Source organism: Ursus americanus, chromosome 22, assembly GCF_024610735.1.
Source record: "Ursus americanus isolate L20-20 chromosome 22, mUrsAme1.1.p, whole genome shotgun sequence".
Classification (NCBI taxonomy): domain Eukaryota; kingdom Metazoa; phylum Chordata; class Mammalia; order Carnivora; family Ursidae; genus Ursus; species Ursus americanus.
In genome coordinates this window covers 23,072,708-23,091,018 of record NC_142148.1, presented here as the reverse complement: position 1 = coordinate 23,091,018, position 18,311 = coordinate 23,072,708, and the positions used below count along the sequence as shown (strand labels likewise).

General features: G+C 52.3%; 1 protein-coding gene across 1 annotated transcript in view; it reads left to right on the top strand.

Moving 5' to 3' along the window:
• The window catches only part of MMP24 (matrix metallopeptidase 24), a 41,759-nt gene that overhangs the window by 20,647 nt on the left and 2,801 nt on the right, over positions 1-18,311 (top strand). Inside the window, exons 3-8 of the mRNA XM_087853620.1 lie at positions 1,100-1,216; positions 2,914-3,218; positions 10,460-10,621; positions 12,535-12,749; positions 14,817-14,955; positions 16,414-16,680. Of these exons, the coding sequence (XP_087709746.1) occupies positions 1,100-1,216; positions 2,914-3,218; positions 10,460-10,621; positions 12,535-12,749; positions 14,817-14,955; positions 16,414-16,680 (1,205 nt within the window). The remainder of the gene's footprint in view (positions 1-1,099; positions 1,217-2,913; positions 3,219-10,459; positions 10,622-12,534; positions 12,750-14,816; positions 14,956-16,413; positions 16,681-18,311) is intronic.

Genomic DNA, 18,311 nt, shown 5'->3' with positions numbered 1-18,311 from the left:
TTAAAATCACAACCCAGCGTACTAAGTGCTGCAGAGAATTCTGTTCCAAGACCTACAGTTGTTTAGCCACTTTCTGAACAGCTCCCGTGAAAGGGAATTTGCCATCTTATGAGCTATGCCATTCTACTGCCGGGCACTTCTGATTCATTCCCTCATTCGTTCAGCACATCATTAGCAAACACCTTCTGTGTTAGGCGCGGCACAGGCAAGGTTCCTGTGTTCATGGAACTTAGCATCTGCCAAGAGAGACAGAATAAACAAAAAAGCTAATATATGATATAATTTCAGGCAACGATCAATGCTATGAAGACAAATTAAGCAGGATGAACAGATCGCTGTAGGATGGGAGGGGGAAGCTATTTCAGATAGGGTGGGCAGGGAAGTCCTCTCTGAAGGGGTAACATTTGAGCAGAGACCTTAAAGAAGGAAGGGAGCAGACCACGCCGTGAAGAAGAAGAGCCTTGCTAGCAGAGGGAACGAAGACCCTGAGAGTCATCTTAGCATGTGCAAGGCCAGCAAGAAGGCCCCTGTGGCTGGGAGCCAGTGTATGGGGGAGGGGGAATGAGGGTGTCATCTGACTCGGAGACGGGGGCTTGATCATGTGGGTCCCTGTGGGCCAACGTGAAGAGTTTGCATTTTATTCTAGGTGTTTGGGGAAATCATTGGATGGTTTTAAAGCAGGGAGTGAGGTGACCTAATCCCATTTACAGTGTATTCCCACATATACTCCCTCCCTTAAGGCTTGCTACAACCTAAGAACAGCGAGAGCTAGAATTCTCGTGTTTCAGATGGGGAAACTGAGGTTCACAAGGATTGGCTTGCCGGGGCTCCCACGATGAGTGGTGGAGCTGGAACTACCAAGCCCATGCCCCTGACCCCCGGGCTCGAGTGCAACCCCGTGTCTTCCTAATCGTTGTGAGTGAATGAATCAAGTAATCGGTCGATGGTGCTCCCGATGGGGGGGAACCCATCAAAGCCAGGGCCCCCGCAGCCAGGGCGTGGTTGCACGCTGCCATTTAGACTGGGACTGGGAACGCTGCATTGCGTGCCTAGAGCGTTCAGTGAGCACAGCGTGTGTGTGTGTCCTGTCTCTGCCCAGGTGGATGAAGAAGCCCCGATGCGGTGTCCCTGATCACCCCCACCTAAGCCGCCGGCGGAGGAGCAAGCGCTACGCCCTGACAGGACAGAAGTGGAGGCAGAAACACATCACCTACAGGTGCTCAGACGCCCTCTCCTCCTCCCTGGCCTTGTCCCCCACCCCACCCCCGCCCCGGTTCTGTCGCCGCCAGAGTTTGAGAGGCTCCTGCTGCAGGTGGTGGGTCTGTGAGCGGGGTGAGAGCCAGGTATGTGGGCATCAGGACCAGGTGCTGAGAGCCTGTGATCCGTCCCCCTTGGGGCTTCCAGATGATGCTGTGTCTCCAACTTCAGGTTGGTTTGTGTCCTGTTTCGATTCCTACAGTTTTCAGGAAGTGGGGTATGGATTGTTTAGCAACTTTCCGCTGTGATAAAAAATGGGCTGAGCGCACTTTCCCCCTCGCTGCTTGCCACACCCCACTCCCTTCGATCTGGAGCCCTTCACTGAGCCCCATGGACTTCACCTGAACTTCCCAGCACAGATCCAGTTGTCTCCTAAGGGAACTGAATCGCCACAGTGTCGCCCCTGAACTATGCGGGGAAACCAAGGGCAGGAGAGGATCACTCTCCATGTCAGACCAGTGACCAAGGGCAGGGATGACGGAGCCCAGCACAGCAGACTCAGACATCACGGTGCAGGGTGGGGCTGAGGCAAAGGCCAGGCACAGACCAGGCTCAGATGGGCTCCGGTTGGCACTCTCACGGCTCTGATTCCATCTCAGGTAGATGCCCTGGGTTCAGGGGTAGGATCCAAGATAGAGATCCTTTTAAAATTTTTTTTTAAAGATTTTATTTACTTATTTGAGAGAGAGAGAGCGCGCACGAGTGGGGGTGAAGGCGCAGAGGGGAGAAGAAGCAGACTCCCCACCAAGCAGGAAGCCCGACGCGGGGCTCGATCCCACGACCCTGGGATCATGACCTGAGCCGAAGGCAGACGCTTAACTGAATGAGCCAACCAGGCGCCCCTAAGGCAGAGATTCTTAAAGCTGAAGAATGAAGGGCTCTTCTGCTGATGAGCTATAGAGACCAGAAAGGGATTTTTTCCAGAAATCTGACAAGAGAAGGAAACATAAGAAGAATCTGAGTTAGAAACTCAGATAGACTCTGAAGGTCTCATGAAGAGGTAGAATGAATCAAGAGAAAGAACTGGCTTCTAACCTTAACTTCTATCACTCGGCCTCTCTGGGCCTCAGTTTCCTTACCTATAGAATGGGTAAATAATCCTTACCCAGGTGTTCATGGCACAGAGCACCCAGGAGTGTTGCTCTGTTATGGAGAACCATTCAAATAGCTAGTGTAATCTTAAATCGCTGAGTCTCTAACTGACTGAATCGGATACCACCCTATACCAACGTCCCAGGTAGACAAGCAGTAGATGGGTAGTTGGTACCAAATATTTGTAAAAGGGATGTTTCACTTAAACTCTCCACTGTTTAAATATTTCTATAACTTTTATGTTTTATAAATACTTTTTATGTATTAGGAGAAAAACTTAAAATTTAGAAAATGCTATCTCCCCACTTAATTGTTTCCTGCACATTGGAATGGAATTCTGTATTCAACACAAGCTTTGTGAGAGATCAGATATAAGACTTCGATTAAAGCAAAGCTGTGTGGACTGAGGCAGGGGTGCAGACCCAGAGCCTTGCCCGCCCGGCCTCTTCTTCAACCCCAGGGGTACCTCAGCAGAATCCTAGGGTTCAAAAATTGAAGATGACTGGGCTGTATGGCCTCTGACTCTGACTGTTCCTCCCTAATGACCCTCCCCTCTCTCACCAGCATCCACAACTATACCCCGAAGGTGGGCGAGCTAGACACGCGGAAAGCAATTCGCCAGGCTTTCGATGTCTGGCAGAAGGTGACCCCGCTGACTTTTGAAGAGGTGCCATACCATGAGATCAAAAGTGACCGGAAGGAGGCAGACATCATGATCTTCTTTGCTTCTGGTTTCCATGGCGACAGCTCCCCATTTGATGGAGAAGGGGGATTCCTGGCCCACGCCTACTTTCCTGGCCCAGGGATTGGAGGAGACACTCACTTTGACTCAGATGAGCCGTGGACACTAGGAAACGCCAACCATGATGGTAAGGCCATGAGGGGGACAGGGGGTCAGTCCTGGATTGCTCAGTTGTCAGGGAAGGGAGTCCTGAGGAAGAGCTTGGGATGCTACAGATGAGTTTCCTGCTCTGGAGCTTCAGGCCCAAGAACTAAGAACCTAAGAGGGTGGAAACTGCGGTCTCTGATAATGTTCAACACTGATCCATCCACGGAGTCGGGTCAGTTCTCTTAGTAAATGGTCTAAGGGGGGTGAGTCCAGAGGGAGGGGTCAGGCCACGAATAAGATGAAGTAATGGATCAGAGGCTGGAGAAGAGGTAAAAAAGTCATTAAAGCTGAACTTGGGGTCTGAAAGTGGTAGGCTCTGGCCTGGCTGGTAAGGGCTTCAAAGGCCATCGTACAAGACGGCCTGACTCTCTCTCCTTTATGTCAACTTCACGGGTGAATAACGGGCCCCAGAATCACTCTAGTATCCGTGGATAGCTCAGCGAATGTTATATGGAGCCAGGTCAGATTGTACAGTACTAGTAACAATACTCTTCAGCTTGCAAAAGCACTCCTCGTCAGTATTTACTCCTAGGGCACTTGCTTAGTAAGTAAGCAAGTGTACATCATTATGCCCATTTTCAAGAGAAAGGGCTTGGGGCTCAAATGGCATAGCTGGTAGCTGGCAGCACTAGGGCTCAAGCCACAGTCCAACCACCTAGCTGTGTGATTAGGGGCACATGATTCCCTCTCAGCCTCCTCGTGTATAGAATGAGGGGCTGGACTAGTGATCTCTAAGACCCATTCCAACACTAGTGTAACATGATACACAGCCCAGGGTGGGGTGTGGGGGGGAGGGTATTCAAACATTTAAACAAAAAAGACACAGTCTCTGCCCTCTGATAGTCCACAGTTGAGTGGGGGAGACAACGTGTGCATAAGTCACTCTGTCACAAAGCAGACTACTGAAGGATGTAGCAGAAATACCAAGGAAATAAGAAAATGCAGAGGGAGCCTGGAGGAGAAAGGGATAGAGGATTCTGGCTTTTAGATGAGAACGGGTAACGATTAGCATGTTGATATTCTAAGGCCTGTGTCAAGTGCTTTCCATGTGCTATGTAGTATGTATATATTATTATTATCATCCCCATTTTACAGATAGGTAAACCAAGGTACATAGAAACATTAAGTAGTCTTCCTACAGTCCCCTAGTCAGTGAATGGTGAAATAAGGCTTTGAACCTGGGCATTATGACTCCGGAGCTCATACTCTTTTTTTTTTTTTTTTTAAATAACCTCTACACCCAGCGTGGGGCTCAAACTCATGATCCTGAGATCAAGAGTTGCATGCTCTAGTGACTGAGCCAGCCAGGCACCCCTGGAGCACATACTCTTAGCTACCAAGCTAAGCTCTATGGTTCTCAAACTGCAGGGCACACCGGAATCACCCAGAAATCTTTCTAAAGAATGCACATTTCAGGTTCCAGGCCCCTAACCTCTTGCTATTCTGACTCTCTCATTCTGGGACATCTGCACTTGGTGTAATAAATTCTCCAGGCACTTCTGATGTAGGCGTTCCATCACCTTGAGAAATACTGTCTTGATCCCCGGAGTTTCCCTCACTTGCCTGGTCATAAGCATCACCTGTGGTTCTTGTTATAAACAGATTCCCAGGCCCGTCCCCTGGGCATTCTGATTCTTGAACTTAGGCATGTTTGGGAACACAGGGCGTTCTCTCTCCTCAGCTATGCTTCAGGCTGAGAGCAGACTCTTACAGGCCCATTTCCTCAGGCTGAGTCTGGTGTCGGGGGATGGGGACAGCCTCCTTGAGAACATTTCAGATCATTGTGTGAATCAAGGATCGGCCGCTCTTGGCTTATCTGTCAAAGAGTGGTTTGGCCAAGGCTCAGCCTCGGCAAAGATAGGAAACTGTTAAATTTCTCTTTGTTTCTTGCTCCCTTCAAATGTTGGTCCTCTTTGCTATCTGGCACCATTTCCTCTGCCCTGCTACCCCTTCCTTATGTCCTGGGTGTGCTTCCTGGCTTTCTGAACAGTTATTCTTTCTTCCCTTCTTCTTGAATCAGTGTCAAGGAAGGGCTGTCTGTGCTAACTGATAAAGTGTGAGGAGAAGAAACTAACATTTTTGAGCCCTGTTATATGCCAGGCACAGTTAGCTGACAAGATTTTAGTTATAGCCCTGATAGAGACAAATGAATTCTTAAAGGGATGTTGGCCAGAGGAGGCACAGGGAAGACACTCCTAATAACTCTGCCCTCCCCTTCCCAGCTCTGGGTTTTCTACTGTCTGCAAGCCCTCCTTGTGTTGGAGACCTTGGGCCACATCTCAAAATCCCAAGAATTTCTGGTGGCATGTGTGGGAAGGAGCTGGGACCTGTGTGTGGGCACAATCTCAGCATCCTCCTGCCTGTCCCACCCCATCCTGAAGAACAATTGCCAATTCTGATAGATCATCCAGTATGGCCAATATCTTCTTTGGACAAGAGTCAGGACTTTTCTGTGCTCTGGAAAGCCAAGCATGAACTGTTCAGATGCAGCCCCTAACCTTAGCAACAGGCCCCTGACAGGTGAACTGCAATGCAGCAGGTTGCCCTAGGACAGTTTCTGGAAGGAGATGAAAGGAACCAAGATTTATGGAGCACCTGTATATTATCTCGTTTAATTTCCACATAAATTCAGCGAGGGAGTACTTGGAGCCTCCTGGGAACTTTGTGTTTATTGGCTTTCTTCTCCCTTCTAAATTTCCATTATGGAAAACCTCAAACTCACAAAAGAAGGGATAATGATAATATGAACCCCCAGGCGCCCACCACCTTGCTTCAGCTATTCCCCACATGATGTCACTGCCACCTCACCTTCTCTCCCCCTGCCACTTTTATTTTCTGGCTGATGTATTTTAAAGAAAATCCTTGGCACAGTATCATTTCACCTGTAAATACTTTAGGACATACCTCTAACAGATTATTTTTAACACAACCACAAAACCATTATGAAACCCAACAAAATCTTCAATAATTTCTTAAAATCCAATTCCCAGTTTGGGTCCATTTTCCCAGAATCACCTCAAAAATGTCCTTTACAGCTGTTTGCTTGCATCCGGACCCAGACAATACTCGCATGGCATACACGGTTGACGTCTCTTAAGCGGTTTTCGTTTACGCAGTCGGCTCGCTTCCCCACCCCCCGGCCCCGTTGAAGGAACTGTGTCACTTGTCCTGAGTAAGGTCATTTGGCTTGATGAGATTCAGATTTGCCTTTAACACACCTCCCTTCCTCCTACATCCTGAATATTGGTCATTAGACCTACAGGCCTGACTAGACTCCCTTTTGGGCAAGAGCTTCCGAAGTCGGGGGGGGGGGGGGTCGACCCTCCTGCCCCGCACGGGGACACTCGGCTGTCCCACTGCTAGTGGTGCAGAGGTTGAGCAGCTGCTTCGGGTTTGTCAGCCCGACCCAATCACTATAAGTCACTTGGGGGACTTTATATTTTAAAAACAAAAAATGTTACCTAGGTCCTACCTCGAGCTCCTGAATTAGAAGCTGCCTCCATCTGTGTGTTTCAAAGGCTCTCCCCGAGAACCGCTGCATGTGAGGGCAGAAGGGCGAGTCCGATTGTCCACGTCATCCGAGTCTGTGTGGAGGGCAGTCTGGGCCAGCGTCCTTCCAGCTCCTTTCGGGGGCTGCTTCCAGGCACCTTCTGTCCTCATCTCTTTTCAGTGAGTCAAGCACTGACGTCTGAGTTCACTAAGCTCTGATGAGAAGGGAGCCCAGCCCTGGGGGAAGGTGACAAGACAGGGAGAGTCACTGAGCCCAGACCCTCACAGAGTAGAGTCCCTCGGCAATGACTTCTGTGACTCTTCCCCCACCCTGGGAGTTAGACCAGGCAGGGATCATAATCTCACTTTAGCAGATGAGGAAAGTAAAGTTCCCGGTGGTTATAAAACCTCATATAGCAAGTGGCAGAGCCAGGTGGGAACCCAGGACTCTGAATTTTTAATAATCACCCCAGGTGGTTCTGGGGCAGGTGGTCCAAGGACCACACCTGGAAAACTACGGAACATCTGGCACTGTTCCATCCTGGCTGCTGTCACCCAGCTCTGTCCAGCACAAAGCCTGCCCTCCAGAAGCTCACAGTCCCGGGGCTGAAGAGAACGTGTGCTAGTGGCTGCCACGGATGGTGGAAAGGGGTCAGTGCCATAGAGACGATTCAGATAAACTGCTGGGGAGGTAGAGGAGGGAGCACTCACTGCCAGTGGGGGGAATCAAGGAAGTCTTCCTGGAAGATGTGGCAGTGAGCTTGAGCTTTGAAGGAGTAAGACTATTCTGGCTGGAGGGGACAGCAAGGGCAAAAGAATAGAGGCAAAGGGAAATGTTATAACCTTTTTGGGGGTTGGAGGGGTCAATGAGATGGGATTTAACAAATACGGAGGTTCCAAGAAAAGGAAATGGAGCAGAGACAAGGTATATTTGAGTAGCTGAGTAAGACGTTTGGGTACTTGCTAGGAGGCCCTAGGACTTGAGCTCGAAGCCCATGGGAACACTCCCTCTCGGGGATGTTGGTTCTCGCACACAGCTCCGTGTGAGCCTGCTGGTTAACAGTAATCCGTGGTTCTGTGCCAGGAGGCAGTGTGAGCATTTCACATACCTTGCCTCATTGACCTCACCCCCATTCTTAGATTGAAGGTACCGTTACTCCCTGCATGTTACAGAGGAAGAGATTTAAACTGTCACACGGCTGTGACATGGCGGAGCTGTGACTCGTGTCAGTCTGGCTCCATCAGACTTCACTTCCAACCACTCTGCTGCCTTGCTTCTCACCCTCTTGGAGGATGAAGACCCTAACAGCCTCCTGCCCATTAGGTACTGGGATCTCCTCCCTCCTTCTGCTTTTCCCCTCACAAGCTCCAGGGAGTTCTTCTGCCCCTCTCTCCTCTCCTTCCATCTCCCCAGAGCAGCCCCCACTAAACAGTCTCTTGGTTTCTGTGCAGGGGGGTGCCAGCTCCCCAGCTCCTCTCTGCCTTTTGGTCCCTGGAAGAAACCCACAGTCCTCTTTCTTTCAAGGGTTGACTCCTGTTCTCTGCAGAGACCCTGGCACAGAGGCTATCAGAGGAATAGACGCAGGCTGAGGACACAGGTTTAGAGTCTTGCCAAGTGCTCAGAGGCCTGCTCCCTGGTTCCCAGCAGAGATCCCTGTGGATGCCCCCAAGGAAGAGCCTGGTCAGGAGACAAGAGGCCCGAACAGCTTGTCCCTGGTCGAAGAACAGGTCAGGAGCAGAGCCAGGCAGGACCAGCCCCCAGGAAGCAGAGCTGCCTTCCGCTGGCTCTAGTAGCTGCCTTTGTTTGGGATGGAGCTGAGAGATGAGCTCACCCTTCCCCGCTGCCAGAGAAACCAGGACCTGAGGAAGGAACTGGGGGCGGCCTGGCCTCCTCCTGCCAGCTTGCCCTTCCCCAGCAGAAGGCCAGCCCCAGGCTCTTGGCCAACCTTGCACTGATCTTGCCCATCCCCACTTCGCTGAAGACACTGGTGGCGTCAGCAGAGAGTCGGGCACGCACGTGTCTGGGTCTGCCCGCAAAAAACTCTTTTCTCTTCCCAAGACCTTAACCAGAAAGGCCAGCAACCAGCCCCAGCCCCATCTGACCCTCACCGGGCCCTCAACTTTGCCAGTGACACTGGAGCCAGAGTAAGCACTGGACTGCTGACCACCTCCTGGGCTCCTGGCAGCCTCCCCTGCACTTCGAGGTGGCGGGAAGGAGCTGCAACATGCCTTAGGGCTGGGCAATGAGAGGCAGGGCTCAAAGGCCAGAGGTCAAGGCAAGCAAGAGTTTATAACTGGACAGACAGGGGTCAGGACTATCGGTGCAACTGCCTGCCCAACTCCCTGTCCCTTGTGTTCCTTTCCCAAAGCTGGGGTTACTTCACCCCCCACCCCCACCCCCAAAATCAGGCCTTGCTCTGTCCCAGGCCCGATCCAGAGGCTCAGAGGAGTTGGCTTAAGAAAATCTGGTAGCTGGAATCCTACTGGCCTTGTGCTTCCTTTCTGGTCAATGGGCTTGTTCCAGCCACCAAGCTTTCATCGTCTGTATGCTAACAACAGCTAGCATGCAGCTCCACGCCCTTTCCACATATTATCTTATCCAATCCTCACACAACCCTATGAGGTAGGTACGATCTCCTCATTTTACAAATAAGGACATTGAGGCTCAGAGGGTAGACCAGCTGGCCAAGTTCATAGTGCTGGTGGGGTAGAGCTGAAAATGAAGATCTGTCTGGCTCAGGGGCCCACACTCGTGACCACTGTACTGTGTTGCCGCCTAAGCTTCGTGCTCGGAATCCCGTGTCCCACTTTCAGCACCTGGACCTTGTTTTCACTCACATTTGAGTCCCTGCCTTGATCTCGGCCATGGTTCAGTTCTTTCAGGACCGAGGTCTTGCCGGTCCGAGCGCTGCCTCGCAATCAGGGCCCTGCCTGCCCCTGGGCCTCCTGAAGCTGACTGCCAACCTGCCACCCCCTGACCTCCCCTCTGCTTGTCCTACTCCCTCCCCTGGCTTGGCCCTTTTCATCTCTCACCCAGACCCTTCTCCCAGCTTCCAACCCGGCCCCACCGATGCCCTACCTCTGGTCTCCTTCCCCCCATCCCTCCTCCAGCCACAGCGCAGCCAGAGTGATTCATCACGTTGCCACCCCCACTCCTGCCTAAACCCCCCACTGGCTAAGAAGCCTATCCCAATTCCTTTGCGTGGCATCACAGAGCCCCACTTGCCAGGCTGGCTGACCTCATCTCTCTCTCTGCCCTCCCCTCGTGCTTTGTTCCAGAGCCAAGTGGAATGAGCCTGCTTGTCCCTGGATCTTGTTTATAGCCTTCCCTCTGCCAGGAATGCCACCCCCACCCCTCCCTCTCCTACCCTCTGAATCCCTTCTCCTGACTAACTTCTTATCTTTCCTGAGTCGACTTAAACTTCACCTTTATGAAGCTTTCCCTGAACATCTTCAAGTTTAAATCACTCCTCCCTTCTCCGAAACCTCACTTGACCCTTACAGACATCTATTAAAGCACCTGGAACATTAATCTCACTTATTTTCTTTCTTTCTCCAAATCCCCCACTATATCGAGAGTTCCAAAAGGCAGGACTGTATACGGTTTCTCTGTAGATCCCAGTGTCCAGCACAGGGCCTGACACAAAGTCTTTGCTCAGTGTTTGCTGAAGCAATGGATTGACTGATACCTAAGTGGGTGCCTTGGGCACCTCCCCACCCCCCTCTCCACAGGGAATGACCTCTTCCTGGTGGCTGTGCACGAGCTGGGCCATGCGCTGGGACTGGAGCACTCCAACGACCCCAGTGCCATCATGGCACCCTTCTACCAGTACATGGAGACACACAACTTCAAACTGCCTCAGGATGATCTCCAGGGCATCCAGAAGATCTACGGTGTGTGGCAGGGGAGAGGGGGCCACTGCTCCTTCTTCGGGGCTGGACTGTGACTACCTGCCTGAGGGGTTGGGGCGGGGGCACTGACATCCATCACCATAGCAGCTGTCTGACCTTTACAGACTTCTGAGGTCTTTGCCTGACCCACTGGAAAACCACAGGGAGGGTCTGAGCTGCCAGAAGTGAGCGGAATCCCACCCACTCCCTCTTCTCTACCTCCTCCCCCTCCATATACCTCCCTCTCGCCTCCTGTGTTACACTCTCAAGGGGACCCCCAACCTCTAGTCCAGAGATCCTTAAACAGGAAAAAATGAGAAGCCAGACTGATATTTTGATAAGATAGGAAAGGCCTCCCTCCCAGTTCTCTGTTCACACTGGTATGTGAAGGTCTTATTCTTATCAAGTCAGTTGAGATGGGAAGACCAGTTACTTGAGCAAATGCACGTCAGCATAGCACAGGCCGCCTCAGCCCCCAGGCTATGAAGTGCAGGAGAAGGGCTCCCTCTGGACTCCCCAAGAACCTCACAGAACAGAGGGCCCCAATCAGAACCATGGAGGATGGGCAGGATCTCCTTCAGCGAAGCAGTGAAGACCAGACAGGGGAGGTGGTGACTGTAGGTATTTTGAAAGTAAAATGGACAAGATTTGCTGATAGATCAAACATGGGGGTGAGGGTCAAGGATAACACCAAGATTTCTGGCTTTTCTCATTGTGGGGTAATAGGATTTACCCATCTGCTGCTCAGAGATCTGGGCTGGGGTATTGATTTGGAATCTTAGGTGTCCAATTTTTAACCACCAACCACATGTGACTGTTGAAGTTTAAATCTGTATTAATTAGAATTAAATAAAATTAAAATTTCAGTTCCTCTGTCACACTAACAACTAGTCACTCATTTCAAGTGCTCAACAGCCACACAGGGCTGGATGCTACTGTATTGGACAGTGCAGACACAGAACATTTCTGCCATCATAGAACATCTTACTGGACAGCCCCGACAATAGAGGGTCTTTGAGGCCATGAACCTGGGTGAGATCACTTAGAGCTAATCAATTCTTAATTAGGGGACCCATTGGCATTACCTTGGGATTTCAATAAAAAGTGCCCACATCTCAGAGATTGGGTTCTAATTGGTCTCGGGTGCCTTCTGAGCATCGTTTTAAAAGCTCTCCCAGGGATCCTGATACGCTGTCCAAGTGAGAAAACTGACCTGGGGACAAAAATAGAGAGGAGAGGACCCAGGAGCACTCCAACCTTTAGAGTAGGGCGGGCGAGGAAAGGCTGCCAGCAAAGGGGGTAGAGAAGGAACAGCCCATGAAGCAGAAAGAAAACCAAGTCAGTACAGGCTCCTGGAAAAGTGATCTTGCTACTCAAAGTGTGGGCCTCAGACCAGCAACCCTGGCATCACCTGAGAGCTTGAAGAAATGCAGAATGGCAAGCCCCACCCCAGACCCTCTGAGTCATAATCCACATTTTATCCAAATCCCTGGATAATTCAGATGCACACCAAAGTTTGAGTCAGTAATGCTTGCATCTGGCAACATGGAGGTCATTGGAGATCTTGACAGACAGGACAGACGCTGTCTTGGAGCAGGATAAGGAAGGAAGGGGAGAGCGAGTGAGGCTGGCATGTGTGGAGGGCACAGAGGAAGATGGTATGGGACACTGAGCCTAAGAAAGGACATGCTCTTCTCTTGTAACAGAAGAGAAGAAGAGAAGATACCAGATTTGTGGGTGGAAAGATGAGAGTCCCATTTCATGGCTCTTTTCATCTATTTTCTCAAAGACTGGGGGAGAGTAAAAAATGGGAGGAGGAACAGGGGGCTGGTGGGTGACAGACCCCAGTGCTGCCTGGGTGGTGACGAGGCACGGGCACTGGGAGGCCCTGTCTAAGATGCAGCCCCTCTCTCCAGGACCTCCAGCCGAGCCCCTGGAGCCCACAAGACCACTCCCCACGCTCCCCGTCCGCAGGATCCACTCACCGAGTGAAAGGAAGCATGAGCGCCAGCCCAGGCCCCCTCGGCCACCCCTGGGGGACCGGCCATCCACACCGGGTGCCAAACCCAACATCTGTGATGGCAACTTCAACACAGTGGCGCTCTTCCGAGGCGAGATGTTTGTGTTTAAGGTAAGGCCAGTCAACTGGCAATACCCAGATGGTCCCCCTCCCACTCGTTCCCCCTCTGTGGAGCAGGAGAAGCCTGCTGATCTGGGATTAGGCCTCCTTTGGGCCTAGCCGGCAGCTGGCCCAGTGGCCAGGACACGGGGTCCCTTTCTGGTGCTGCCGGGTGATTTGACTTGTTTCCAAAAGGGAGGTGGGTAGACTGGTGATCCTACACCTTCCCAGGGGTTAATGCTAGGGGAAAGTGCTGGAGACCTGCTTCTGGTCAGTGACTTTGAGCAAGTCACCTCCCTTCTCTGGACCTCAGTTTCTCCATCTGAAAGCTGGGAGTCATTCCCCTAATAGAGAGTATATGAAGACCACATGAGCACATGGCCGTGAAGACAGAAGCCTGGAGTAGGGGCTGGGACGGTGGTGGCTGAGTCTGTCTCCAGATCCTGCCAGGGTTGAGAGGCCAGTACTGAGGGATGCCCGATAGGAAGCTGGCCAGGCTACATCTTGTCACTTGTCCTGCTCCTGTCACTTCAGCCATGGGCTGACCAGGTGGCAGCCTGTTTGGTGGGTGTGCTGCAGACTCTGAGACAGTGTTTGGAATGCAGGATTTTGATTAGGAAGTACCTTTGGGATCAATGTCTGTGGGAAAGAGGGAAGGAAGCAAGACTGGCAGGAGATAAGCAGCCAGTAGGTCCATTGCAGAGCTGGCTACCTCCACAGGGAGCTCTGGAGCTAGAATGGCCCATCGGAGTCATCCCTCATGGGGCCCAAAAAGCTGGGACTTTGTACCCCCTGCTTCATTCAGTCATTGGATGAGAAGGGGTATGACCTTGGGGGAGCTCTCTGAGGCTGAGGCCACCCCCAGATAGTCTGGCAGTTGAAAACAGCCTGCTGACCACATCCCGGGCCACCACGGCAACAAGCCCTCCACTGAAGGGATCTGGCCAGCGTGTCTCCATCACACTGGGTGGTTGTGGGGGGCTGCCTCACTCCTCTCAGGGAGTTCTCCCAGCAAGCTTTGAGTACAGAGCAAGAATCAGACGACAGGGGTCAACGCCAATCCTGCCTCTTACAGAGTAGGTCTAGGAAAGTCACTTGGCCTTCCTTAAGACTCGCTGTATCTCACATCTACTTAACAGACTTACGAAAGTCAAACTAAGGTTTAAAAAACTCAGTGTGAAAGTACTTTGTAAAACACCTTAAAGAAAACCTTTTCTAGTTTTTGAGCCATCATTTACACATCACATTCATTCTTCTGCACTCTGATCCCCCACTGAACGGCTCCTAGGCAAGTCTGAGTTTTATCATCCCCATTTACACCTGAGAAAACTGAGGTCCTGGCAGGTTACAGGCCTTGCCCAGACCGCCTACCGGCCACGGGCGCTGCACAGGCACAAGACACTAGTTTGAAGAACAGGGCTTTGATCAGACACTTGGCCTACTGAGCTGCCATTTATTCACCATCGACTGTGTGCCCCCTGCTGTTTTAAGGCACTTTACCCATAATCTCTCACCTGATCCCCATTATTACCCACATTTGTAGGTGAGGCGCTTTGAAGTGCTGTGCTCACAGTCATGCAGCTCTGAGTGGAGGAACCTGAATTCACACCCAGGTCTTGAGCACCCACAGCTTGCTTCCCAGGGTCCTTGCCCTGCTGGGTGGAACCAGCCAGTTCGGGGAGCTCTCTGCTTAGGCTCAGTGGCCAGCCTGGGGAGTGGCCCTCGGATGTCAGTGACACTCTGCTGCCCTCGTGTGGCCACTCCGGGCCCCGGCATCATCTCTTCCAGCTCCTCCACATGTTATCCCTGCACCAGGCCTGTCTGCGGTCTGTTTCATGGCTCCTCAGGCAGCAAGAGCCATCAGAAAGCTTATATGAAGAGAGTTCATGGGCATCCTGTCTTCCTCACAGGGCACTGGAAGCTAGAAGCAGTAGATGGACAGACATCACTAAGGGTTGCAAGGCTGGGCCCAGGGGAAGCTTTTGGGTTATTGGGGCTTGAGCCCCCGAGCTGAGATCATCACTAGGTTGAGGCAGGGCCTGCCATGCCTTTTTCTCCACCCCTCCCCTTAACCCCCAGGATCGCTGGTTCTGGCGCCTGCGCAATAACCGGGTGCAAGAGGGCTACCCGATGCAGATCGAGCAGTTCTGGAAGGGCCTGCCCGCCCGCATAGATGCAGCCTACGAAAGGGCCGATGGGAGATTTGTCTTCTTCAAAGGTAATACAGCCTGTGCTGAGAGACCTGGGACAGTTCTCTGACCTTCTTGGGACCCCCTTTCCCCATCTGCATACTGAAAGAGGTGGGGCGAGAAGCAGATGCCCTCCAAGGGCCCCTCTGGCCCTAACAGAGACACTGACTTCTTACAGGACAGATCGCTGCAGGTGGGCAAAGCACAGTCTGGGGGAATCAAGACACAAAGTGATTGTTGAGGGTCTGTGTGTGCCTGGTTGGTGGCATAACAAGGCTCAGCCACACTGGACGGTCCAGGCACCTGAAGACCCTGCAGTGCTCCATGGAAGGCCATCCCAGCAGTTCTGTAAGAGGTAGCTGGGAGAAGGCTACACAGGCTGGAGAGGTCAGGGAAGGGGGCAGGGAGAGCTAGCGTGTGGCATGCCCACCCGGTGCTAGGTTGTTTCACTTCCATTATCCTGAGGTGGGCCCAGGCCAGAAGGGTAAGATACAGATAGTGAGAAGTGAGGAAAGCAGTCCAAGGGGAAGGGACAGCTTGGGTAACAGAGTAGTACTGTGGGAATGTGCCGTGCATTGGAAGAGCTTAGAAGACCCACTGACCAGCCACGGAGCCCCACATTGGAGAGCGGGGAGCAGTGATCTGGAAAGGAGAGTGGGGGAGAGTCCTGAGGAGCCTTGGTTGCCAGGCTAGAATGCAGTCTTGACCCGAGAGGGCAATGCTGGAAGTTCACTGGATGTTTCCGAGCCATGGAGAGCCAGAGGGCAGGCGGCAATCCAATAGGGCAGAGGTGGGGAGGCCATTCTGATCAGTTGCTGGAAAGAAGGGGGCGAGTCGAGGAGGCCGCATCCCGGAGCACCAGTGAGGCAGAGTGGGAACATCTAAAAGATGCAAAAGGCCTCAGGAGAGGCTGAACACTGAGAGGAGAAGGAAAGGGAGGGTCAAGGTGATGCTAGGATTCTTGTTGGGGAACTGGGAGGCAGAAGGTGATGAGGGAGGGAGCCCCCTGTGGAGGTGATGAGGAACTCTAGGAAGCAGATGTAGAAATGCCCAGAGGCTGGGATCCAGGGTCCTCGGTAGGGGCTCAGGTCCAATGGGAGTGGCTATCAGCCCTAAGAGTTGGGTGTCACTGGTGGAAGGTGGGAGAGTCCTAATATGTGTGAAGCCACAGGAGTGGCTGAGGACACCCCAGAGGAGAGGAGCAAGTCACATGAGCGAAGAGCAGGGTGGGGCATGGAGGCTGGGCAGCATGGGGCTGGTTGCCCAGGATCTGTGGTGACCGGCCTCTGGCTTCTCGCCCCCATGCTCTGCCAGGGCCCAGGTGCCTCAGTGTCCCACAGAGGCCCTCAAGCAGGTCTTGGTTGTTTCCCCCTGACACCTGGCTCTGTGAATGACTTCAGTCCTAGAAGATGGACCTGTGGCACTAGCCACCACCTCTGGCACCACGTGACTGGGGAAGGCTGATCCTGGGCTTCTCTTGGCTACAGGCGACAAGTACTGGGTGTTTAAGGAGGTGACGGTGGAGCCTGGGTACCCCCACAGCCTAGGGGAACTGGGGAGCTGTCTGCCCCGAGAAGGCATCGATACGGCTCTGCGCTGGGAACCAGTGGGCAAGACCTACTTTTTCAAAGGTGAACGGTACTGGCGCTACAGCGAGGAGCGGCGGGCCACGGACCCTGGCTACCCTAAGCCCATCACTGTGTGGAAGGGCATCCCACAGGCTCCCCAGGGGGCCTTCATCAGCAAGGAAGGATGTACGTAAGAGCCTGGCTGTAGAGGGGGTGGCTGATTTTATGTGGGTGTCAACAGGGCCCACGGGCATACTCTCAGGGTACCCAGATTTGAGAAAGGTGCCTGATGGTAAAGACAACGGCCTCATATCTACCCAGGTTCACACAGTCAATGCATTCTCTTCCCAGCTACCAAGTTACACTTCTTATCTGCAGGGATGACTCACATTTGAGAGATGTTTCCACAGATTGACTTCACCCCTTCGGACAGCATTTCTCAAACAGTGGTCCTCAGAGGTACTCTAGTGGTTCCTCGAGTAAGCAAATCTGAAAAGCAATGATGGATACAGGTGCTTTCACAAGTGCTTGTGTATAAGGCTTGAGGGCAGGCAGATGGAAAGAGAAGCCTTTTTTATTTATGAGACATTTCCTAAGCTCCTCCTGGAGGCCAGGCTGGGAGCGTCCCACCAGACTAGGAACTTCTCAAGAGGAGGGGCTGGGGTGTTGCCAGGTGCAGAGTGAATGTTTGTTAAATACATTTCCCCCGATCAGGTCAAAAGCACAGGCTCTGGAGCCTGGCTGGCTGGAGCCTGGCTGGCTTCACGTCCCACCTCCATCACTTACTAGGAGTTTGGGCAAACCACCTCAGTTTTCCCAGCATCCTCATGTATCAAATGGGGATAATAGGGGTACCTACCTTGTTGGCATTTGTAAGAATTAAATAAGATAGATTAAGTAGAGCCCTTAGACAAATGCCTAGTGCACAGTCCCTGCCACAGGTGTTTCAGCTGCTATCATCATGGCCATCATCAACATCTTGCTGGTGTGTTTTATGTTATGTAGAATGACAGGAGTCATTCAGTCACTCCCCAGTAATTCCTGAGAGTCAGCCTGTGTGGGAGAGCTGGGGAAGGAGCAGAGAACAAGCCTTGCGTTGCATCCCTGGCTCCCAGTCTAGAGGCAGAAAACAGCTAAGGTGGCAACAAATGCTTCTAAGGGAAGGGAAGGCAGTGGAAGAGCTGGGGGGTGGGGGTGGGGGCGCATTAGAGAGCATCACCGGGAAGGCTCTCCAAGGAGATGTTACTGGTAAGAAAGTCAAAAATCTCAGGGGCAGAGCTGCTACTTGGTGGCTCTCCTGTGTACCTGATGCTTTACACACACGGTCTCGCTTTCTGGGAGCCTCAGAAACAGGTGACATCAAGGACTTTGGCCAATGAAAATCCCAGGGTGGAGGGCTGGCCAATAGGAGAGTCTGAGTGAGTTGCTTTGCTGTCTCTAGACTGGCCGGGCCCTGAAGGCTGTTGCTGAGAGCCTGGTGTGGCTCTCCAGCCCCTCCACCTCCTTTCTTTCTAGGCCCTTCCTCAGCAGGGTCCCAGAGACCCTGCATCTGTGTTGTGATGTGTGACAAGCCAAAGAAAATCCATGATAACTGTGACAAGGTGGTGTCCACTGTCAACAAAAGGAGAAATCTTGCTCCCTGTCTCCCTTGCTGCAAGCGGGAGCTGGACTGTGGTCCTAGAACGATGAAGGCAGTGCTATCCAAGCCCTAGCTGGGAGTTGATCTCACCCATGTGTGTTGGGGGGTGGTAAAGGCAAATGTGTGGAGCTGTGACCCCAAGGCAGGGAGGCACAAATTGGGACTTATCTACTTAAAG